The sequence below is a fragment of the Squalius cephalus genome, assembly GCF_949319135.1.
Source record: "Squalius cephalus genome assembly, chromosome: 1".
NCBI classification, from domain to species: domain Eukaryota; kingdom Metazoa; phylum Chordata; class Actinopteri; order Cypriniformes; family Leuciscidae; genus Squalius; species Squalius cephalus.
Genome location: NC_137122.1, coordinates 5,586,653 through 5,612,461, shown reverse-complemented (window position 1 = coordinate 5,612,461; position 25,809 = coordinate 5,586,653). Strand labels below are relative to the sequence as shown.

At 38.1% G+C, this 25,809-nt stretch overlaps 2 protein-coding genes across 3 annotated transcripts in view; both read right to left on the bottom strand.

Moving 5' to 3' along the window:
* LOC307155885 (uncharacterized protein) overlaps nt 1-25,809 on the bottom strand; it is a 468,056-nt gene that overhangs the window by 128,439 nt on the left and 313,808 nt on the right. The gene's annotated exons all lie outside the window — the stretch shown is intronic.
* Nucleotides 1-25,809, bottom strand: part of LOC307155857 (interferon-induced very large GTPase 1-like) — a 250,519-nt gene that overhangs the window by 9,239 nt on the left and 215,471 nt on the right. Inside the window, exons 2-4 of one of the 2 annotated variants that reach the window (XM_079866851.1) lie at nt 2,793-2,934; nt 912-947; nt 152-730 (exon numbers count right to left, since the gene is read on the bottom strand). In XM_079866851.1, coding sequence (XP_079722977.1) covers nt 152-467 — 316 coding nt within the window. In that variant the 5' untranslated portion in view covers nt 468-730; nt 912-947; nt 2,793-2,934. The remainder of the gene's footprint in view (nt 1-151; nt 731-911; nt 948-2,792; nt 2,935-25,809) is intronic. The other variant, XM_079866852.1, reaches the window with a different exon arrangement.

Genomic DNA, 25,809 nt, shown 5'->3' with positions numbered 1-25,809 from the left:
TGATCTTGTTTTTGTACAGTCAGAATGTTTTTATTTTATTTTAGAATGTTCTGAATTTCACCTCTACTGTTGTAATATACAGAGCACCACATAAACGAGTCCATTCAGTAAATGTCCCATCTAGTTTAGTTTAAATTGTTCTGGTCATTACCTTGTGACAGTAAATGTGTCTCTAGTGAGTCGATTTTCTTCTTCATCTCTTCAAATTGCAGCAGTTTTTTCACCTGCGCCTCCAAAAATGTTTCTGTGGAGAAAAACTCTCCTCTGTTTTCTTCCACCATCTTCTCGACGTTCTCCATCAATGTGGACACTTGTGTGGTGGGACCAAAATATAGTTGTCGTCGTCCATGAATGACAGACTGTGTTTCTTCATTGAGCTCTGCTGTCTGATGCTCTGAATTCTGCATTATGAGGATCATGATGTGTTTGTTGATTCTGGAGCCGAATATCCTCTGGATCTCATCCATTTATGCTTTATCTTCATTATTGAGTGGAGCTTCAGGAACTATGAGGAGGAAAACATGAACTCCAGGATCACAGAGAGACACACAGCGGAGAGTCTGACGCATCACTTCCTCATCTGAGAGCTGAACGAGAGCTGGAAGCTCCACCAGACGGATCGGACGCCCATGAAGCTCCTCGTCTGATCCTCTGATCCGCTCTGATATGGAGGATTTTAATGTGCCGTCACTTCCACACACAACCAGATTCAGCTTCTGTCCCTCTGAAACTGATCAAAGACAAACAAGAGCTAGAATTCACAAACATAATACACATGCAGAATGTGTCAATTTGTGATTATTCTCCTGGTTAACATTTACAGCGCTAAATATTAAAAACTGATCATAGACAGTTCATCAAATCTATATAACTATATCATAATGCAGTTACTGTAAATCAGTTTAACGTACAGCTGGGGCGATCCCCATCTGGACTTCTTCTTTCCACTGAAACATAAACACACACACACACACACAGATTGTTAGTGGATCTGATGAACATTATTGTGTACTACAGGAATTCATTAATTAAATGATTCAGAATAAAGATGTACAATCTGAATCTAGAAATAATATTAATTAGGGGTGGGCGATATGGCAAAAAATATCATATCACGATTTTTTATCACGTTTCAAGTTGGTTTTACTATTTTGCAAGTGACTGAGCAATACAGCCAAACTAATGTCCCTATTTTAAAAACAAAGCCTTAGGTAACAAAATATAAAATAACAAAGAATGGAAGACATTTAGGCCAAATCTTCAATAAGATTCTTTGTCATTATTTTTCTTTGCTATTAAAAAAAAAAAAAAAGAACAAAGATACACATTACATAACTTAATATACAAATGATATTAACAGTGCATTATGTTTTCAGCTACAGTAGGTGTATTTAACAGTAGCATTAAATAAAGTAATTAAATGAACAAATATGAAATTAAAACACTACATAGACTTCACTGTATAAATTATACATTGATTCTTATTAAAGCTTCTTATTAAAGCTACTATTAAAGTTCTCAGTCAAGAGCAGCGAGTGATTTCCTTTTATGTTTTGTTGTTTTAAACATTAAAGGGATGGTTCTCCCAAAAATGTAAATTGTCATCATTTACTCTCTCACGTTGTTTTAAACCTGAAAAAGTTTCTTTCTGTTGAAAATAAAAGTTATTTTGAAGAATGTGGGTAACCAGACAGTTGATGTACCGCAGCATAGTAGGCTATATTTTTTTCCTATGGAAGTCAATGGGGACCAGCAACTGTCTGGTTAGCCACATTCTTCAAAATATCTTCTTTTGAGTTCAGCACAAGAAAGAAATTAATACAGGTTTGGAACAACATTAGAGTGAGTAAATAATGACAGAACTTTTGTGAATTTCAGTGTCCCGTATCTGCATTAACGTGTGATGTGAATATACATATATATGTTGTACAGTATGACACATAAACAACATTAAAAGCTGGATTTTCACCACTAAGGTTTTTTTTTAAGATTGTTGATATTAGGGATGTGCAATATTACGATTTTTGAAGAAATATCTGCTGTTCTGGCGCCTCCGTCTCATCTATGTGGTGTTTTTAATGTGCTTTAAGACAAACCATGTGTAAATTCATAAGTCGACAGCATTGCTGAGTATTTTCTCCTTAAAACTGCAGTGAACCAAAGACAGTCTCAAAAACACGCTTTGAAATCGCTGGTGTTTCTGACGTCACAAACTACCTTGTAACCAATCAGATCAACGTGTGATCGTCAACCAGTGGATCTCTGAGCTGAGTGAGTGAGTGGAGGCGGGGCTCATTTGCATATTCATACAACCACGCATACTAAATGAGGCAAGGGTGTCGAGTTACATTCAAGATATTTTAAAGCATGTATAGTTTTTTTCAAGGAATAAATCGTTTAAATATGCCATTTTTGTGATCAAAGATGAGTTTTAAGGTATAAAATCATTGACTACAGGGGGATTTTAAGAAACAGCTGAAGACAAACCTCTTGCATGTGGACTTCATGCATAAAGACACTTTGTGCATTATTTTAAGAAACTATACTTTTTCTGCACTTACCTTCAGCTCTTGAAACTTGACATTGTGTGCTACAAATATGTTGTTGACTTGTGTACATAAACAATACATAACAATAATACTTATTTGTTTGATTAAACATTATTAAGAAACTAAATACAATGAAACTGCTCCCAAGTTCACATGATGAAAGAGAGCTTGAATAGATTTGACTTGTATTGATGGAATTAAATAACCATTAATGTCAGATTTAGATTTGTCTGTGTTCATCACCTGTGCTGTCAGGGCTGGACATGTTGATATTCTTTTCTCTCCTCCGTTTCTCTAAGTCTTCAGCTGATCATCTTCTGTTACTTCTGACGTCTGTCTGTTCATCGTCCTGTAAGAGATTATTCAAATCATGAGACTCCGGATTCTGAGAAAGAAAAGAGACTTGAGATCCTGAGATCATGTCGGAGCTGCACATCTGCTGAGATTCACAGGTTTGATTCCCGATGAACACACACACTGATCAAACATCACTTTAAATTAAAGCACCTGCTGATTTACTGATGTAAATAAGCTGCTCTCTATGACTTGGTACAATAAAAACGTCCAAAATATAAAATCAGTTGAACAACATGATATAGATATTTAAAGTAATTTGACATTGTTTGTGCTCCAAAATCTCATTGTACATGTTACATTTGTACCTAAAGAACTTTCACACACAGATTTCCTTCTGATATAATAAACTGAAACCCACGTTACAGCACCTCATCAAGTTATTAATCACATTCATCATCAGTTTTGTTACATCTCAAATTTACATTTCACATAACAAACACAAAGAGGGTTTTTATAAGGAAACGTGATACCTCTGTGTCGAAGTTTCATTGAGTTTAGACGTTTCTTTCTTGCCAAAATGAAAGCAGGAAGAGGAATTGGCTGGAGTCAGTCACATTACAGAAGTAAAAAATGTTTCAATCTAGTCTGACAGCAAGTGCAGGTTAAAGTTAAAGATACAGTTCCTATGAGAACAGGCTCTGTCGTGTCTGCTGGAGAGATAACAACACAAGCGTCTGCTGTGTAATCACATCATTCTCTTTACTGAACTCTGAACTGAGCTCGATCCTCAATACACTCTATGTAGATCACCACTAGAGGGCATAGTTACTCCAAACACTATGATACCCGATTCATTACACTTTCCTCCCCACTAGATTTATCTTACTAAGAAACAAAACATATAAATCTATTAACTTATTCTATAGCATTTACAGTTACCTTAACACAATGCTGCAAAATAACTACAAACCTTTGTGGAGGTTTTCTACATCTCTCAGGATAACATATCAGCTAAAAGTCAGAAAGTAAAAGTCTGCCATATGGCCTGAACTTTACACCTCTGGGTTCAGGTGACACTGGAATTGTCACATCTGGCCTGTCTTCGTGCGGCTCAGAGTCATTCACGTTAACTGAGGTAGGAGGAACAGTGTCAACAGTATCATTGTCCTCGTCATTTGAATCAGGGACAGGTAAAGGTGAGGGTCCACCAACTGATCTACATGACTTCTCCATGTGTTATCTCCAACCTTCACTGTGAGGTCAAAGGTCCAGGTCTGGTGGTGATGGTACCCGGTTGCCACTTTTCTAGTCGCATAGTCGCATGCTAAGACTTATTGTCCAACTTGGACGTTTCTTGCGGGTCTGAACTTCATGTTCACGAATTGTTTGTTCTCCACAACATGTCGAACAGATAGCACACGTACGTCTGGCCAACATCGGCCCAACATCGAGCGTCGGCCTCCCTCCCTATAACATCGCAGAGGCGTCGACCAGGCATCGGCAGATCTCCTGTCAGTCAGTGCTCCGTTACATCGGCATTGGGTCGGCCCATTATACGGGAGGCCGATGTCACCTTTGCGCGAGTCCATCTCTTTGCATTCAAACAACAAACCATGTTTTATAATGAACTATAATGAGCTGTTGTGGGTTCCGGCACAATTTAAAACTCTCCCTCACAGACATGTTCAGCACCATTTAGGCTATCGTTCGTATTTAAAGGGATGGTGCCCGCTCTTCGTCCAATTCTCATCAGAACTTTTTGTAGTAGTTTTCTGAGGCTTCCCATCATCTCATTTCTGATTTCGTCAATAGTCAAAGCGTTCAAAACATTGATAGATGGAACTATCTACATGGAAAACTACATGGAAAACCTGGAAATATCAGAAAAAGTAAAAAAAAAATCAAAGTTTTTCAGGCCATGAAAGTAAATACTATGCATTTTTTTCTACTGAAATATGGAACAGTTCTGAAAAGAATCAAAGAATGAATGAATCAAAGAATTAAAGAATCAAAGAGGCTACATTTATAGTGCTATGCATACGTTTAAACACCCATGCTAAAGTTGACTAAAAAGAGGAATAAAAAATCATCTTTTGGAAATTGAACTTAATGCCTTAATTAAAAAAATTAGGAAAAATCCAACCTTTAAGGACACCAATTTTCTTTGTGAATGAATAATGTATCGTAAATAAATAAATGTTCTTCCTTAAAATACAGGGTGCATAAGTCTGGACACCCCTATGTTAAATTCCCATAGAGGCAGGCAGATTTTTATTTTTAAAGGCCAGTTACTTCATGGATCCAGGATACTATGCATCCTGATAAAGTTCCCTTGGCCTCTGGAATTAAAATAGCCGCACATCATCACTTAGCCTTCACCATACCTAGAGATTGGCATGGTTTTATTTCAGTTAGCCTAATAGCTGGTTTGATTTGCATTGAGAGATGATCTTATGGAAAGTACTCCATGCCAATAAGGTGTCCTTAAAGGTTGGATTTTTCCAATTTATTTATTTTTTTTTTAATTGAGGCATTAAGTTCAATTTCCAAAAGATCATTTTTGTATTCCTCTTTTTAGTCAACTTTAGCATGGGTGTCTAAACTTATGCATAGCACTGTAAATAGGCTACCATGTAAATAGTTAGGTTTGAGGGGCACAAAAAATGTTCTTTTACAGTCTGGTTAAGCACAATCATGTAGGCGAAGACCTTTTTCACTCATAGTCGGTTCGCATTGCGAATGCGGTGCGTATTTTTTCCCGTAGGCTACCCATGTTAACAGGTTAATTAGAGCTAATTAGAACAGACACGATTCAAAGTTAAGACGCTTTAATAAAACATAAAATAACTGCAGGAGAAGGGATTCAAAAAGGAACAGGAACAATGTAGCCCTTAAATTAAACTAAAAAAACGAATAAACGAGCTGGTTTTCATTACCCGTTATTCCATTCCAAACAGGAAATGAAATGATCAAAAAGTACACGGACCCTTAACTTTGTTTACGGCTGACAGAAAATGGCGGTAGGTGCACTGTCCTGCTTATGACTGCATGCTTAAAGCCAAACTGTGTCGCACTCAACATGTCCTGCTGTACGCGTTTTTTTAGGAAAATCTATTCGTTTAGTCATTCCAAACAAAGTCTGATTACAAAATAGCTCTCTACTTTTGATTATCGCCGTAAAATCACCAATTTTGTGTTTAGTTTCGGTTTCGTTTCATTTCGCTGCTTTCGTCTGCATCCATTTCGCCTGATAAATTAGCCTACTACGAAATAAAGTTGATATTGCAAACTAAACATTAACGGGACACCAAAACACATCACAATATTACACTAGTCTGACCTTGTACCCAGCAAACACATTTACGTTGTGGCAACGTCTGTGGCACGTTGCATTTCTGCTATGGCAACGTCGCTGTCTACGTGCTCGCAACATTGTAACAAAGTAGAATTGTAAGACGCGACAGGGCTGTAGCAACGTTGATGCGCGACATTCAGAACGTTCTGACAATATTTGTATATGCTGCTATATCCCCCATTTAGCATTTTGTTAGATAATTATATACTTTTTATCGTTTATTGTTTATCTATATTATTATTTAATGGGGCTATCAACACCTGCAAGTGTACACTTTGAAGAGTAAAAATGACAGAAGGTTTCGTTAATTCCACTTTATTAAAACTGCATATGGTAATCAAATTGCACTTCCAAAAGTAATACATTTGTGAAAAAAGAAAAAAAAAAAAGAAATAAACGAATATACACATGTATTTTAAGTATAATAAATAAAACATAAAAAGCAAAGGCAGATCAGAACATTTAATGAACAAAACCGGGTCTGTATGGCAGACAGTAGCGAAAGCCGGTGTCACCGGGGAAACATCCACAAATCCAGAGGAGCAAAGAAACGAATGAGACTAAATAGCGGAAAAATCAAATGACAAACTAAACAGTGCAAGCGAGGCTACATTAATCACATTAGAAATTAAAGTTGTAGGTTGTGTTTGATAGCTGAGGTAGGCTAAATTAAACGCAATACTCACGTATCCTTGCTCGATGATGAACGAGAACACAATTGAGCCCAACGGGTGGTTGGAATTTAAAAGGCTGATTTTCGCGCTTCAGGGCAGTGACGAGTACATAGTCCAGTGGTTGTCCAGACACCCTAGGCACAAGTTCGCACAACCTTAAGCAATGGCCCTGAACGGTGGTTTAATGTCAACATTGTGACAACGCTGTAACAACCTTCACCACACAACGTATTTATAGCAACCTTTTGGCCATGTTGATAAAACGTTGTTAGAAGGTTGGCTACGTTGTGCCAACGTTCTGTGTTTGCTGGGTAGCAGTCCAGGGGTGCGTTTCCCGAAAGCATCGTTAGCCAACTATGCTCGCAAGTTCCGTCGTTACTAACATAGTCCAACGATTTGGTGTTTCCCGAAACCATAGTTCAAACGAACATTCGAAAACTTGTGTGGTTGGAAATAGTGATGGCCAAATGAAGCGTTTCGAAGCATTATTGCTTTCTGATACAATAGGGTATATGTCGAACGTCGCATTACGAAACCGGAAAACAGAACGCATCGCTTCCGGTTCAGGTCTTTTGTATGTGCTTCTTGCATTTTATTACTGTTTTACTCAAGATAACTTAAAAGGAGCGAGCAAAGATGATCATAACCAATGTCCCTCGCATGTGAAGATCGATATTTAAAAGTAAAAAAAAAAAAAAAATCTTCACACTAACGTTTAGATATTTAAATAGAATAAAACGCCAATAACAAAGTGAGATAGGTAGGTTAGCTGATTACCTTAAAATTCCATAGATATCGGCGTCAGTTCATACGGCTGTTAACACTTTCTATGACAAGCGGATGCGATGAGACCAGGTTTCCGGTTTCGTCATGCGACGTTCGACATATACCCTATTGTGTCGAAAATGGTTCATTACTCGAAGCTTCATTCAGATAGAAATTGCAGCACCATCTCCTGGTGAAGTAAATGTAATGCAACAAAGCTGACAACCATAAAATGCAAGTAACGCCCCGTTTATTACGTGTTCACCGAGGCGATCAAAGCTGAAACAGTGTTAGTGCTGAAACTCATTTATGTAGGTGAATTTTACAGATACTGATGAATTTCATGTGTTCACCTTGATAATAAAACATTAAGCATGATGTGTGTGTGTGTAATTATTTCTTTAGACAAGGACAGAAGATCAGACCAGCTTAAAAAAAAGTTGGAAACCATCACAGAAATTCTAATGGGTTTATATTAAAATAGGAACCATTGGCTTTTACCATTTAAACCACTACATAATTATTTTTTGTAACTGTGTGTTTGGGACATATTCCATTAGGATTTAATGCCCCCACCAATACAACCCAACACATATCATAGACCCACAGAGACCACTATAATTCCCATTACAACCAATAAAATTCCCATGAAAACCATTAAATCCAATAGAATTTCTGTAATGGTTTCTATGTTTTTTTTTTTACCTTCACTTTTATAAAAAATACAGCCACCAGGTTTCAAACCTGTCAACACTGGATTGGGCTGTCAAAGCAGTCGGGTGGTTCACTACAGGAGTGAACCAGTGTGTTTGCTTCAGAAGTCATTTTCACGTGACTAGTGACGTAATGATACAAGCTCCGAAGCAGTGGTTCATTGCAAGGACCGTTCGAGTTCGAAGCAAGCTTCGGAGCGTCAGTGTCAGACGTAACATCACTAGTTGGAAAGACAGCTCTTGACCTGTGGTTAGAAGCAGTTCCTTGTTAGTTTGTTGTGTCGACGTCATTGATTTCGCAGCAGCTGGGATGTGTGCTATTCAGAGCTATCGACCCTATAGCCTATTTCTTTCTAAGCTTTCACCATCCACTTTAAAGGTCCCATGACATGCTACTTTTTGTAGGCTTTAATATAGGCCTTAGTGGTCCCTAGTACTGTATCTGAAATCTCTTTTCAAAAATTCAGCCTCGGTGCAGAATTATAGCCACTACAAGCCAGTCCCAGAATGAGCTTCCTTCAGACGGGCCGTTTCGGTGTCTGTAGCTTTAAATGCTAATGAGGAGGAGAAAGGCGGCGCAAGGTGGAGGGTGGGTGTGGCCTTGACCATCTTGCGCAACGGTACCGGTCCGTGCATGTTTACGTTGGATATAGCAATGGCACGAAGACACGCAGTCTTTCAAGCATTTCAGTTTGACCCAGAATCTGATCCGGATGGAGAAGCAACAACTCAGCGGCTCCAGCAGGACGTTTCCGAATGGTTAGTTTAAAATATTATGTCTGGATACGGTACTTTATTCGGATGGTTTACAGTTATTATCATGTAGCTAACGCTAACCTACTGTTGCCTTTTCATGAGAGATCTGTAACATCTGTAATTTATCTTATTACAATTACATCATCAAGCTCTGCGATCTTGAAATGCGGATATCGCGCGCGCCGTATAACCAACAGGAAAACGGTTATCCAAATAACAAAGAAGTGTACAACACTCGCGTTACAGTGTGTGTATTCACACACATAAACTGCATAGCTGCATAGCTAATGTGACAGCCACATTCTACGTGTAACAGTCTAGGCAACCATAAACAGTAAAGCAACACACTTATATACCATTAGTTGACTTACTTGTCCGAGGTGTGTATGTTACGTCCCAGGTCTAGGGTCCGGGAGAATAACATAAATAATGTACGATACAACTGAGTTCTTGTTTCTTTTTCTTTTATTAGGCTACTTTGAAACAAGTTGTTCAAATTGGAAAACAGCAGCACAAGACATGAAAAAGAAGCAAATTAACTTCAGGGTTGAGAAAGCCAAAATAACAAACAAAAATTCAATTTACCTTTTTTTAAAGAAAACTTATTATCCTATCAAAGAAAAAGAAAACAAAAATATACAGACTGAACTGACTCCCTAACTAGCCAAAAACAGGAGAAACGTATGTTCACAATAAAGTAAAAGTGGCACCCCAACCCCTACGGCTTCTGTGCTGCAGTAGTGATATTTACTATAATAATAATAAGGAACGAAACACTCAGACACGTTGAGTGTTAAAAGAAAAAAAAACGTTCACAGAACGGTTAAAAATAATATATAGGAAAAAGAACAACAAACGGGGATAAAATAAATGGACAATAAATAACACAGTATTTAAGTCACTACACTGAGATATTTCTCTTTCCAAAAACACAACAGTTTCAACAACAGCGCAATGAGTGAACAACAGTCCCCTTTCTCTCTCTGCCGGATCCACGTCTCTTCCTCTTTTTTGAAAGACGCGCAGTTCCAGGTTGACCAACCACAGGGCACATTCTCGACACGTTCAATTAGGGAGGTGCAACCTGCATGAGTGACAGAGCGAGAGAGAGAAAGAGAGAGAGAGAGAGAGAGAGAGAGAGACCATACACAATACGTCTCATCATAACACCCCCACCCATAAAAGTCAAAATCCCATTTTGACAAAAACATCAACAAAACTTCTTACACCCTAGAAAGGGCATCAGCAATAACATTTTCTTTTCCCTTCTTGTGGCGTATATCAATGTTGAAACTCTGAACCATCAAAGACCACCGCATTAGCCTTTGATTAGAGTTGGCCATGCGCAGAAGGAAGACTAAGGGGTTGTGGTCGGTATAAACAGTTAAGGGTAGCGAACTACCACCGACATACACCTCAAAGTGCTGAAGGGCAAGAAGTAACGCTAAGGCCTCTTTTTCAATGGTGCTGTAACGTTGCTGTGTTTTAGAAAATTTTCTTGAATAATAACACACAGGGTGGTCTATTCCAGCTTCACTTTCTTGCAATAAAACTGCCCCTGCTCCCAACCCACTGGCATCCACCTCCAGTTTGAATGGTCGCGAAAAGTCAGGGGCAGAAAGGACTGGAGCACTACACAGGAGGTCTTTAGCAGCATTAAAGGAGACATCACATTCATGACTCCAAATAAAAGCTTTGGACCCACTTAATAGATCTGTCAGAGGGGACACAACGGAGGAGAAATTTTTGCAAAACCCTCGGTAATAACCAACCATACCGAGGAAACGGCGCAACTCCCTTTTACTCTTGGGTACAGGGAAATTTATAATTGCTTCAACTTTAGCATTAACAGGACGCACCTGTCCATGTCCGACCTGTTTTCCTAGGTAAGTAACCACTGCTTTTCCGAATTCACATTTTTTTAAGTTCACAGTTAATGATGCCTCTTCGAAACGAGCAAACACTTCACGTAGTGTTTTCAGGTGATCACTCCATGTACGGGAATAAATGACCACATCATCCAGATATGCATCGCAATTTTCCACACCAGACAATACCTTCTGCATCAACCTCTGAAAGGTTGCGGGAGCGTTTCGCATTCCAAAGGCCATTACGGTATATTGTAGGAAGTTATCTGGTGTTGCAAATGCGGAGATATCGGAGGCACGCTGTGTAAGTGGCACTTGCCAATAACCCTTTAATAGATCTAACTTGGTTACAAAGGAGGCGGCACCAACGCGATCTATACAATCCTCCATTCTAGGTAACGGGAAAGAGTCTGGCTTGGTGACACTATTCACTTTTCTGTAATCAGTACAGAATCTACTCGAACCGTCAGGCTTTGGCACTAGGATACACGGTGAACTCCATGGACTCGAGCTGGGCACGGCCAATCCATGTTTTATCAGATAATCTACTTCACTCCTCATTTCTTCTCTCTTCCTGGGATTTGCACGATATGGATGCTGCCTAATTGGTGTAGATTTTAAAATTTCAATATCATGAAACAGAACGTTGGTCTGGGTAGGACTGTCTGAAAAGAGAGAAGAGAATTCGTGAATCAATGAAACAACCTCCATACGCTGGGAGTGTGGGAGATAAGACAAACAACCCTCTATATTTTTCAACAATTCAGAGTTGGACAATTTAGCGGTAATGGCCATAGTTTCAGTGGCGACCAACTCGTCATCCTCAGAGACAGCAGTAAGGGGCAGAAGAGTAACTGTCATTAACGGGGCAACAACCGAGCCTTCACTAGTTCCTCTATTCACATAAGCTTTAATCATGTTAACATGACAAACACGGCTTTTTTTTCTACGCTCAGGAGTATGAATCAGGTAATTTGTGTCACTCAATTTGCTTTCCACGACATAGGGCCCTGAAAACTTAGCTTGAAGTGCAGAGCCAGGTAGCGGAAGAAGAACGAGCACTAAATCTCCCCGCTGAAAACCTCGAGCGACACATTTCTTATCAAAATGTTCTTTCATCTGTCTTTGTTTCGTAGCCAGATTTGATTTGGCCATTTCCAACACATGACTCAAGCGCTCACGCATTTTAGTCACATAATCACACACGGTCACAGGAAATTTCTTTTCCATTAACAACTGTTCTCTTAACAGTTTTAATGGCCCACGCACAGTATGTCCAAAAACTAATTCAGCCGGACTAAAGCCTAAAGATTCCTGCACGGTCTCACGTACAGCAAACATCAACATCGGCAGACCCTCATCCCAGTCCTTTCCAGTTTCCACACAGAACGCGCGCAGCATGGACTTAAGGGTCTGGTGGAAACGTTCGAGCACGCCCTGTGACTCGGGATGATAGGCGCTCGAAAGTTGATGCTTAACTGCCAGCTCACGAAGAACCTGGGAGAACAGTGTGGAAGTAAAATTAGAACCCTGATCGGTTTGAATAATTTTGGGTAGGCCAAATGTAGAGAAAAATTTAATTAACTCCTTAACCACTATTTTAGCCTTTATACTTCGTACGGGAATGGCCTCTGGAAAACGCGTTGCGGCACACATAATTGTTAACAAATATTGATGGCCCGATTTAGACTTCGGCAAAGGACCCACACAGTCAATAATGATGCGCTCAAATGGTTCGCCTATTACTGGGATCGGATGTAGAGGAGCCGGAGGCACGGTTTGATTTGGCTTACCGGCTAATTGGCAAACATGGCACGACCGACAGTGAGCGACAACATCAGATTTTAAGCCAGGCCAGAAGAAACATCGCAAAACCCGATCGTATGTTTTTCGAATACCCAAATGACCAGAGAGGACATGGTCATGAGCGAGACTCAGTATTTGCGAACGGTAACCGGTAGGAACAACAACTTGACGAACACTATCGCCATTTTCCCACTTTCTCATCAAAACGTCATTTTCAAAAAAATAAGTTACCTTGTCACTAGGAACTTTTATCTTATCTGTCACAGCCGCAACACATGACGCTAACGACGGGTCAGATTTCTGCGCAGCAGCCAATTGCGACCGACCCATCTGTAAAGAGGCTATACCACTGGTCGAAGATGTTGGTTCCAGATATAACTTCCCGACCATCCTATCACCTATAGATTGTAAACAAGTATCAGAAATATCCACCACATCTTCAAATTTACGGGCCTGGGCTCGTGTCACTACACAAGAAGAGAAAACATCTGGAAACTGAGAAGACAAATCATTTTTCTCATTTGTTACAGGAGGATTAATAACAATTGGAGAAGAGAAAACTGTACCACCAGCTAAGTCATTTCCCAAAATAAAATCGACTCCTTCCAAGGGCAGTTCATTGCAGACTCCAACACACACAATACCTGTTACTATATCTGTTTGGAGATAGACGTTATGTAGGGGAACTTTTACACAGCCTATTCCTATTCCTCGCAAAACAACATCAGAACCCGTATATGTTTCAAGTGACAAAGGCAGAGTGCCAGACAGCATAAGACTCTGTGCGGCCCCCGTATCTCGTAAAACAGACACTGGCTTAGATATTTCCTCACGGCTACATGCCACCAACCCCTGTAGCATAAACGGTTCATATTGTGCTTTTTCTTTATCGGATGACCAAACTTTTTTCAAAGTTTGTACCAAACCAACACCTTTAGGCTTAGCTGATGCATTTTTTTTCTTCCATGCCTCACAATCTGCAATTAGGTGGCCAGCATCTAGGCAATAGAAACATACCCTGTTTTCCCCTGGGCGATACTGAGCACCAGCACCCCTACGGCCTCCAAAGGATCCTCCTCTCACAGGCTTAAAAGCACCGCCTAACCCCTTTACCTGCCCTTCAGCACCATGGACAGCGAACTTATCATAACGTACAGGTGAAAAAAACGTTCGGTGCGTTAACACAAACTCGTCAGCCAAAACAGCGGCTGCTGAAAGTGACATGACTTTTTGTTCATTCAAGTGTACAACCAAATTTTCAGAAACGCAGCTCTTGAAGTCTTCCAATAAAACCAACTCCCTCAAAGCTTCGAAAGTAGTAGTTTTATTTGCAGCACACCACTTATCAAAAAGAGCTTGTTTGTCTCTTGCAAATTCCACAAAAGTTTGTTTATCTGCTTTCTTATGGGCTCTAAATCTCTGTCTATAAGCCTCCGGCACTAATTCATAAGCACGAAGAACAGTCTGTTTCACCACATCGTAATTGAGACTCTGTTCTACCGGCAGCGCAGAGCAAACCTCTTGTGCCTTGCCAGTCAGCTTACATTGCAGTAGAAGAGCCCACATCTCTTTCGGCCACTGCAAGGCAGCTGCAACACGTTCAAAAGCTGTAAAATAACTGTCCACTTCAGCTTCGCGAAAAGGAGGTACTAAATTAATGTTTTTGCTCACATCAAACCCAGGCGACGAACTTAAGAGCGGAGCTGAAACGGCATCGGAGGAGACTGGCATAGGGGCAGTATTAGGTAAACGAGCAAACGAGGGAGAAACAGGAGAATTATCCAGCGCGCTCCCAGTCGGGTGAGGCCGGCCGTGATCACGCCGAAACCGTTCCCTTTCGAACTCAAGCTCCAGTTCCCTTAGCCTGAGCCTTTTTGTCTCACTCTCCTCCCGTTTAATTTCCAATTCTACCTCCTTCGCTCTTAACATTAACAGCGGGTCCGAATGGGGTTCAAACGGAGTACTACTGACTGGCGCGAACGCTTGATATCTGGACGGTACGGGCGAGAATGGCGCAGATGCGGGCTTCTCGTCGACCTCCGTCGGCGTAGAAGCTCTTGCTTCTGTACCACTCATTCCCGACTCACTAGGCAATATTCGTTGCATGATCAATTCCTGATGCAACGCGGTTTTTACTTCTTTCTTAGAAGCTTTATGCGGTACTACAATTTTAAAAAATTCGGCAATTTTAAACAGATCGTCCTTACGACAGCGATTAAACTGTTCCGTGCTCGGAGATAGTGTAAAGGCAGTCAAATCAAATTCCATAATAACACTCTGTTCATTAGTCGCACTCCACACCAACAGGAAAGCAGTCAAACAAAGAATTAATTGGAATGACTTACCAACTGCGCAGCCACAAGAAGAGTTCATGGATACATTTTTGCCATAATAATCCGTTTTTTTGTGAACGAGCCCCCAATTTATGTTACGTCCCAGGTCTAGGGTCCGGGAGAATAACATAAATAATGTACGATACAACTGAGTTCTTGTTTCTTTTTCTTTTATTAGGCTACTTTGAAACAAGTTGTTCAAATTGGAAAACAGCAGCACAAGACATGAAAAAGAAGCAAATTAACTTCAGGGTTGAGAAAGCCAAAATAACAAACAAAAATTCAATTTACCTTTTTTTAAAGAAAACTTATTATCCTATCAAAGAAAAAGAAAACAAAAATATACAGACTGAACTGACTCCCTAACTAGCCAAAAACAGGAGAAACGTATGTTCACAATAAAGTAAAAGTGGCACCCCAACCCCTACGGCTTCTGTGCTGCAGTAGTGATATTTACTATAATAATAATAAGGAACGAAACACTCAGACACGTTGAGTGTTAAAAGAAAAAAAACCGTTCACAGAACGGTTAAAAATAATATATAGGAAAAAGAACAACAAACGGGGATAAAATAAATGGACAATAAATAACACAGTATTTAAGTCACTACACTGAGATATTTCTCTTTCCAAAAACACAACAGTTTCAACAACAGCGCAATGAGTGAACAACAGTCCCCTTTCTCTCTCTGCCGGATCCACGTCTCTTCCTCTTTTTTGAAAGACGCGCAGTTCCAGGTTGACCAACCACAGGGCACATTCTCGACACGTTCAATTAGGGAGGTGCAACCTGCATGAGTGACAGAGCGAGAGAGAGAAAGAGAGAGAGAGAGAGAGAGAGAGAGAGACCATACACAATACGTCTCATCATAACATGTAGCTGAGCCAAAGAGAGTGATCCAGACTTTAGTTTCAGACGTTCAGCAAGCCCAGCTCTGTATTAACCCTTCGGTGTTCATTTGTACATCCAATTATTGAGCAATTGTTATGCTTCGCTCGCTCAAACGCCATGTTATCTCTCGTGGACAAACTAAAATCGCGCGCGCGCGTTCCTACTTCCTAGCTCATTTTCTCATGGGCGGAAAATATTCTCTGGGCGGGCAAAGCAGAGACAGGGGAGGTAACATTTCTCCTTATAACGTCACAAGGAGGAGATTCAAGATCAGCGCGATTGAGCTTCCATTTTCTCAAAGGCAGAAAAAGATAGCAAAAGCTCGATTTACACCGATTGAAATTTCTAGAAACTTGGGGACCATATACAGGCTAGGGGAACTCATATTAATGTTAAAAAACCTCAGAAAGTGAAAATTTCATGTCATGGGACCTTTAAGTGATTTGGATGACTTAAAGTCGAGGTGCTCAGGTTTTACACAATTTGCTTTCTTTATTACAAATTATTTGAAACGATATAATAGCGTGACGATCGCAATTATTCTCCCTTGGAAGTGCCCTCCGAAAGGATTATTTATGCCGGTTGGGACGCAGCCTTGGTTTCGTTTGTGCGAAGAAACGGTGAGTGTGCAAGCGAGTAGCTTTGTTAAATTCCCAAAGACAAATTGTCATATAACAATATTTTACAAAAATTATTTTAGGGGTTTACCCTTAAATATTAAATTGTATCTGTACTGTAGCCTACACATACGCAACATATGCAGTGCTTAGCGCTAAGGAAACGTATAGCTAATTTACATACTAGGCTATTTAAAATATTGCACACTCAAACCACAGTATTTTTTATATACAGTCGATGAATTAAGAAAAAATTATAAATAAGCAGTTTTGTGTAGAATATAATATTCTCATGGCGTTATAAGAAACAAATGCATATTCATTGTTTGCTTAACAAGTTCATTGTTTGCTTAACGTTCCCATTGGGGGGGGGGGGGACATAGGCAAATAAACAACATTATTTATTAACACAAGTTATGTCAGATTAAATTAAACAAATAATAGAAAACACAGTATCCAAACTGTAAAATATTAGCCTACCATCCAAACATATTCTGAATTAAAAGTTCTCTGACTTCTGCTCCTGCAGGATGCATTCTGCCTTGATGTGGGTTCAAGGATCATCATCATCATCATCAGAAACAGCATCTTCCTCACCATCGGCTCCAACGGCATCAACTTCCTCCTCAGGAAGCTGGACATTTTCCCTGACTGCAATGTTGTGGAGAATTGCAGTAACCACAATAACAGAACAGCTTTCCTCTGCAGTGGCTGGATGCTGCACAGGTGTCAAGAGGTATGGGCGAAGAGGATATACACTGTCTCCCAGGAGCCAGCTATCACCAAAGCCACCTTTTTAGCCATCTGGCGTGATAACTATGTGCGTGAACTCGACAATCGACTACTGTGGACTTCAACCGAAAACAGAAGCTGGCTGAATAAACATTATTTTTATTCATATCTTTCACATCTACTGCAGTCAGATTCACCGTGTTCACTCTGAAGGAATCACTCACATTGGCTGGGCACTTGTAATGACACATCAAGGATGTTAAGAGGCTAAAAGCAGGTTTAGTACTTGTCCCATTTAAGTCAACAGGGTGCACATTTTAAAAAGAGGATAACACGGTGTAGGCAACACCGATTTTTGTCGTTGTTCTCTGTATTGACAGCACTCCAAATTTACAAAAAAATGAGCTCAATGTTAAAATTGACCGGAGTTCTCCTTTAAGGGCTGGAAAGCCCTTCCTGCAAATGTACAAGGGCTCATTTACCTTAGGGCTTAATACTGGGATTAGGGTGCCATCAATGATGCCAGTCACTCTGGGGATGTTGTCAATATCATAGAATTGTTGATTGGCCAGCTGTATTTCCTCAGGAGTTTTGGGGAAAACCAGGATGCTCTTCATCAGCTGTAACAGCAAAGGTGTTACTGTTGTCACAGTTTTGCTGACTGAAGACTTGCTGAGCCCCAGGCCATCACCCACCACCTCCATACAACTTCCAACAGCAAAATAACGCAGTGTAGCTAACAACTGCACCTCTGGACTTAAGGCATAGTTTCTTCTTGTTGCCCTCTGAGGGTGTGGTTTCACTATCTGAAATAATTCAAGGATCTTGGTCCTTGGAAGACGGAATTTTCTTAAAATTGCATCATTAGATAGTGAGTCAAGAGGGGTAAAATTTGTCCTTATGTGGGCATTTATATAAACTGATTGACTTCTCAGTCGCCTTCTGTGCTCCAGCTTTAAGAATCTTTGTAAAGCTGCCATTGTTGAGCACTTGAAACACACATACACACTGTTTTATTAGGAGAGGCATTAGTACACCTGCTTTTGATGCACCAGAGTTAATAGAAACACCTTAGCTAATAATCATTCTAAATTAATTTAATTACTACAGTTAATTATTACAATCTTTGATTTGTTATAGTAATAAGGTACAACATTAATATATTGTATATGTTGATTTGTTTTAAAATAGGCTGTTGTCATTCATTCTTCTCTTAAGAATGGTCTAAGTACTTAAGAGTGTTTTGTGTTATGTTTGGCTTAAATTGTCATTGATGATATTAATGTTGTGAATTAACAAAATTTTCATTTACTTTATGGTTTATGTGATGGTGGCTCACCACTTCAAAATAAAAGTTCCGTTCCATATGTTTCATTATCAGGCTGATAAACTTAATTATTTTCAATAATTTCTCAATAAGAAGGTTTGTATGAAAGAAATAAAGTCAAACTGGACTGAAATAAGTCAAGTTGCTGAGATCTAGAGAGATATGTTAGTGTTTAATGTTTAATGTCATGTGACGTGTTTTCAGAAGGAGATTTTACTGTAATTTTAAGGGTTTTGTTTGGTAGCCGTTGCTGCCAGTCATTTGACTGTTTTATCATCTAACTTATCATCTAATTCGTTATTGTATTAATTACAGATTATATTTGTAATTTTACATACGTTTGAATGTAATTTAAGAAAACAGAAAAGTACTGTATAAAACTACAGTATTTTTTCTGTATAAAATAGTTACTGTCTTTTATCATTAATGTCATAATATTTAAAACATACGAGTTTAGAGATCATTTTACAGAGTTTTTACTGCAATTCAAAATAAAATAAAAAAAACAGAAAAAAACAGTTATTTCCTGTAAAATTTGATTTTTTTTTTATTTATTTTTTTTACAGAGTACAGTGTATTTCCTGAAGATAACTGGTTCTCAACTTCTTTTTTTTTTTTTTTTTTTTTTTTTTACAGAGAGTTTCACAAAATGAATCCAGGAAATTTGTGAAAAAGTAACTGTACTTTTGTAAAACAGTTAAAATAATTATGATATAAATTATGATATTTTACTTTACACTGTAAAAAATTTCTAACCCTCCCAAATCAAAAATTTCAAGTGACCGATAACATCTAAATTTTTCGATTGGCCCAAGTGAAATTCTGTAAATTGAATTTAATCAATTGTTGCAATAGTCTGTTACCATTGGCTCAATGAGAAATAATACATTGAACCAATTGAAAAAAAAAATTAAGTTTACCAAACCATGTTATTGGCCCAATTATAAATTTTAAATTGTAGTAGCCTTCTTTTTTTGTTTTACCTAAACTAAAAATGTATATTGGTAAATTTATATTAGTAAAGCAGCTTTAATGTATTGTTTATTCTCTGTTGCCCCAAAAGAAAAAGAAAAAAAAACACACACACACATATATATATATATATATATATATATATATATATATATATATATATATATATATATATATATATATACAGTGCTATGCATAAGTGAATACACCCATGCTAAAGTTGACTAAAAAGAGGAATAAAAAATCATATTTTAGAAATTGAACTTGATGCCTTATTTTAAAAAATTAGGAAAAATCCAACCTTTAAGGACACCAATTTTCTTTGTGAATGAATAATGTATCGTAAATAAATAAATGTTCTTCCTTAAAATACATGGTGCATAAGTGAGTACACCCCTATGTTAAATTCCCATAGAGGCAGGCAGATTTTTATTTTTAAGTATTTTTTTTAATTTTTTTTTAGGATACTATGCATCCTGATAAAGTTCCCTTGGCCTTTGGAATTAAAATAGCCCCACATCATCACATAGCCTTCACCATACCTAGAGATTGGCATGGTTTTATTTCAGTTAGCCTAAAAGCTAGTTTGATTTGCATTGAGAGATGATCTTATAGAAAGTACCCCATGCCAATCTCTAGGTATGGTGAAGGCTATGTGATGATGTGGGGCTATTTTAATTCCAAAGGCCAAGGGAACTTTATCAGGATGCATAGTATCCTCAAAATTTTTTTTTTTTAAATACTTAAAAATAAAAATCTGCCTGCCTCTATGGGAATTTAACATAGGGGTGTACTCACTTATGCACCATGTATTTTAAGGAAGAACATTTATTTATTTACGATACATTATTCATTCACAAAGAAAATTGGTGTCCTTAAAGGTTGGAGTTTTCCTAATTTTTTAAATTAAGGCATTAAGTTCAGTTTCCAAAAGATGATTTTTTATTCCTCTTTTTAGACAACTTTAGCATGGGTGTATTCACTTATGCATTGCACTGTATATATATAAAAATATATAAAATTATATATATCATTACATCAATTATATATTAAAGACTCAAGCCATTCTGCCACAGTTTAATACATTTTATTTACATTTTAACAATATAAATACCTTAAAATGGTAAATACAGTGAAATTGTCTGCACAGTAGAACTTAAAATCATGCATTTAGATTTAGTATTCTCATAAAAAAAATACAAAAAAAAGTACTTTAGGGTTACTTCACTCAGTGTTTAGTGTAATTTCATCTTAACTTTAGTATTCTCACAGGAGGTATTTTGAGCTCATGAAACTGCATCTTACACTTCAAATATTAAACATGTAAACACATTTGCAAATATTCAGAAAGCTGCAAAATAGCATTCTCACAAAAGGTACTTCTCCCCTATAGGGTTAAGTGAAATTTTACTTAGTTTTCTAATAATTTGCTCCTCAGAATTTGCACTCTTTTGCTGCACTCAGTTCCCATTTTCAAAAAGACCTTCTGAATGAATTCGAAGGTACATTTTAAGTCCTTGTTGTGTTCCATGTTAAGTGCGTAGAGCAAGCCAAAGAGGACAATGAACGCACTCACAAAGTCTCCCATGTTTTCCAGGACAACTTCCTCTTCAAGGACAATTGCAACATTTACCCCATTGGAAAGGGATCTTGAAGTTGAACTGTTGCTGCTCACCACTTCAATAATTCCCATTTTCGTTGCAAATTTGTGATGATCCAATGCCTCTGTACTCTGTAAAAAGTATAAAATAGCAATATTAATACTGTGTCTACAAATAGTGAATAAATCCAGAACATCTTCACTGGCCATATCCTCACTTTTTAATATTTTTTTTTTTTAAAATTCAAACTTTAAAATATATAGTATGACCTGCTGAAACCGATTTCTAAGAACTATAATTGACAGCATATACAAAAAAAAAAAAAACTACTTTCCTTCAATGTAAAATTTCATTTCCATTACCCCCCCCCCCCCCCCCCCAAAAGTCAGTAATAAGACGAGAACAAATAAACAAATCGCAAACAACATCACAAATAAATGCAATAGAATAAAGAGATATGAAATAAACAGCTTTAAGTTTTTCAGGCGGGTTCAACAGTATACTTGGGTAAGAAATACTACAGAAATCAAAGTAATCAAATGTAAAATAACACTGGTTAGTCTTCATTGTAAAAATTAAATACAGATGTATGCTTAGAATTGACCCTAACCCTAACCCAATTACAAAAGTTATTCAGTCAAGAGCAGAGAGTGATTTTCTTTGTCTTTTGCTCTTTGATTATCATGACAGACAGCGGCAGGAATATTAGGCTGCTGTCACAAGAGTTAATGCACAGCTCCAATATACTGTTACATAACATGCGTTATATTTCTCATTTACATACCAAAACTGACTATTTTAACTGACTACTCGCCAAGACAGGTGTTTGACATAATTTTGTGCATATTTGACCGTTTAAGCGGAGCAAAATACTCATTTAGGGACTTGCGACTCAAAAGCTGCCTGAGAGAAGGCTAACTTTCTCTCAAATGCCCTTTGAGGGAGGTTAGTCCCATTTAAACTGCCAGCGACACACAGTGACAAAACAACATGATCCCGTTCATTTTCAATGGACAATAAATATAAAAAAATTACCAGAATAGTCTTGCAAATGGTTCCATGTTCCTTGAAATAAAAAGGAAGACCCCGAATAGCTGCAGCCCTTCTCTGCACAGTTAAGTCTGCCACCTGTACAATGGAATGAAAATAAAAACATATTATAATAAATAACAGTTTTAAATGTATAAACAAACAGACCTTTTACAATAGCATGTGTTAAATACTAGTCAGGGCTTAAAATGCTGCGCAGAATTGTGGGTATTAGTGGTGCAACAGATCACTAAACTCATGGTTCATATTATGGTTTTTGAGTCATGGATCAGATAATTTTTCGGATCAGCAAAAAAAAAAAAGGGTGGGGGTGTTGTAACTTTGCTTTTCATTTATTAATTAAAGCCCACTTTAAGTACTTTGATACTACAGCAAAAAATATAGCTTTTAATAATTAAACATTATTGTAAGGCAGTGGCGGATACCAGAGTGAGACCGTAAAAGAAACCCTAGTAGTGGTTCACGCTTGTGCACATACTACTGTTTTGGCGCGCAGTGTTCTGATTCGCTTATTTCCTATTTAGGCTACTTGTTGGTGGAGGCATTCCAGAATTACTGTTGGTGAAATTATAATCAGACCCTCTCAGACAACCCCCCCCCCCCCCCCTTCTTAAAAAAAAATCTTCAGATCTGCACGATTCACACAAGTCACCCAAACTGACGCGAAAAAAGCGGGAGGCGCCTGTTTGCAGCCCTGTGAAAAATACCCGAGGACACAGTGAGCGGCTGCAGTGAAAGTACACAGTACAATGTGTCCTAAACATGATAAAAGCTTATATTAAGGTCTTCAAAATAACTGGTAAGATATTTTTAACAAGTTTTGAGCAGCTTGCCCTGTCAGATGCTCTGACAGATTCTGTTGCTGACGGACATATAAATACTTGCGCTGTTTAATGCGTTTGAGATGTAGTGCTTTCCTCAGTACTTAACTTGCATTTCACTCACAGGTATATTCTCCATCTGTAAATGTTAGAAAGTAAAACAAATATGTCCATTTCACTGTCAGGAGAGGATGAGCTTCTGCAAGTGAATCTCCGCTAAATTCAAGCTTCCGTGAATGAGTGCCGCCACGCGCATGCACGCCAAACAGACGGAGCACAATAGAATAGTAGCGCAAGCCTACTGCTAAAATATTTTGTTGTTGGAGACAATAAATGTGTCATGGAATTTTAAACCTACAAGTATATTTTTATGAAAGTGACCATTATAATGGGTGTAACCTTTTTGCACATAATATATTGCATAGCCTTCATTACATTCACTATATTTGTTTCCAAATCCTTCAACAGCATTGTTTGTAGCATATCATTGAGCAGGATGTGAATTATTATTATTTTATTATACATTTTTTCTTTATCCAGAAAGTACAGAGATATATCGTATATCGCCATTTATCCAAAAAATACAGAGATATGATTTTTTGGCCATATCGCCCAGCTCTAGTAAGCTGTAAGCTGTCACCTAAAGTCGCAAATAATTCTGGAGTTGGTTAATGTGGATCCACCAGCTGAAAATAAATTGAGGAGGGGACAGAGAGCCAGAAGACCACATTTTAAATCCTGGCCACCGGATGTGTAAAGCCAGTCATTGTTGGTGTTGTTTTTAAATAAAATAAATCTGTTAATATATAATTTGTAGTTGTGGTGCCACTTAATTTTTGGTGGGTGCTCCTAACTTTTTGCTGGTGCTCAAGTAAAAAAAGAAAAGAATTTCGAGCCCTGAGCTGGATACATTAGTGGATTACAGAAAACAAATGTGGTCCTCCTTCCTGATGTATGCACTGACATACAGTTGCAAGTTTGATATAAACCGTTGGAAAGTAGGTATATGAGGGACAGCTACTTGATATCAAAACTTGCCACTATCTGGTTACATATCATAAGTTAAAGGAGCTGTATGTAAGAAATCTATTTCAATTAATCATAAAATGGCCCTGATGTGTCACTAGACATTAAGAAATCATGTTCATTTCAAATACTTATATCACCGACAACAGTAGTCCGGCCAGGATATTGTCATTTAAAAAGTGGACTTGCAGCCCTCAACTGATGTTGATGTTGTCATTTTGTGTTTTGGACTGACGCGCCTCCCTCCACCTATCTACCAATCACGAAGTCAGTAGTGTTTCGGGATCCGGGTTGCCAGCTTTGCTCTAACCTACCCCAACTCTAGTCGGATAAAAATGTCTAACGTTACTAAATCAAAAAGACCTCGTTATAATTCAGAAATTCGCCGTGACAAAGTCCGAAATAAAACCAGAATTTGTATTGGAGATGCTTTTGAAAGATGGAGACGGCTGAAAACGGAGAAGAATTTGAACACAGACGCAACGTTGCTAATTTTCTCCTGGACAGGTAAGATTCATCTAAGTTAACTTATGCTTGGCTAACTTGTACTTGATGTCAATGGACATTTCATATATTCATGACAGTCGAACAAAGTTATGCATGTTCGTGCAAAGTAATGTAAGTTAACGTTAGCTCACTTGGACGCATGCTAACATTAGCAATGCATTATAGGAGCCCGTTTCTCTGTCATTATGCTGAGACGCTGAGGAAAACAACATTAGCACGCCCATTATGGCAATTTGAAACGTAATTGAGACAGAAGCCTAACTTTACCTCAGAAAAAATGATTCGTCATTCGTTCTTCACGTATATCGTGGACTAGTTACACATGCTGCAAGTTGACCTGTATTTCACATCACATATTTTAGCGTTATGGACGTGTGCTGCAGGGTATTAAAAAAATACAGCTGGCCACTTTCACTTCATGAATAGCTGTATCTTTGATATTGGTTATTACACACATAGATATCATATATGATATCTATGGTTACACATAGTGACATAGGCTTGTGCTTGTACTTACATTAATGACAGATTAACGTTACAAGTTAGACTAACAGCTACCGTTGTGTCTGTCACATACGAGCATAAGTTACATCTTTACGATTATACTGTCACATACGAGCATACATCTTTACGATTATATACCAGCAGCATAAATCTTTACGATTATATTTAACTAATGACAATTAGTACATTTTTTAAATACATAATTACTTATCAAAATATCTATAGCATAAACATAATTAACAGAAAAAAACTTTCTGTACACATCTCGTCGTCACTTGCCATTGGAAGCTCTCATTGAATCAGCCGTTTCTGCTGAATCCTGCAGCTTATCTGGCAACCTCGAGTCAGGGGGTAGGGGGAGGAGATACACCGTTCTACAGTATTTTTAAAGTGATTGCAGTACCAGTTTTGGCCACAATCCTACATACGGTTCCTTTAATTATATCCACTGACCTACAGAATATGGCAATATGGTTGGCAAAGGTGTACTGTAAGGTTATGAAATTAAATATTTAACATTACCAACCAACTAACCAAGGAGTAGCCTATATAAACCTCAGTCAGGATTTTTTTCCTATGTGTTTTTATTGCTCTTAGGGCATGAAAAACAAGAATTGATTTTTATTTTATTTTTTTACAAATTT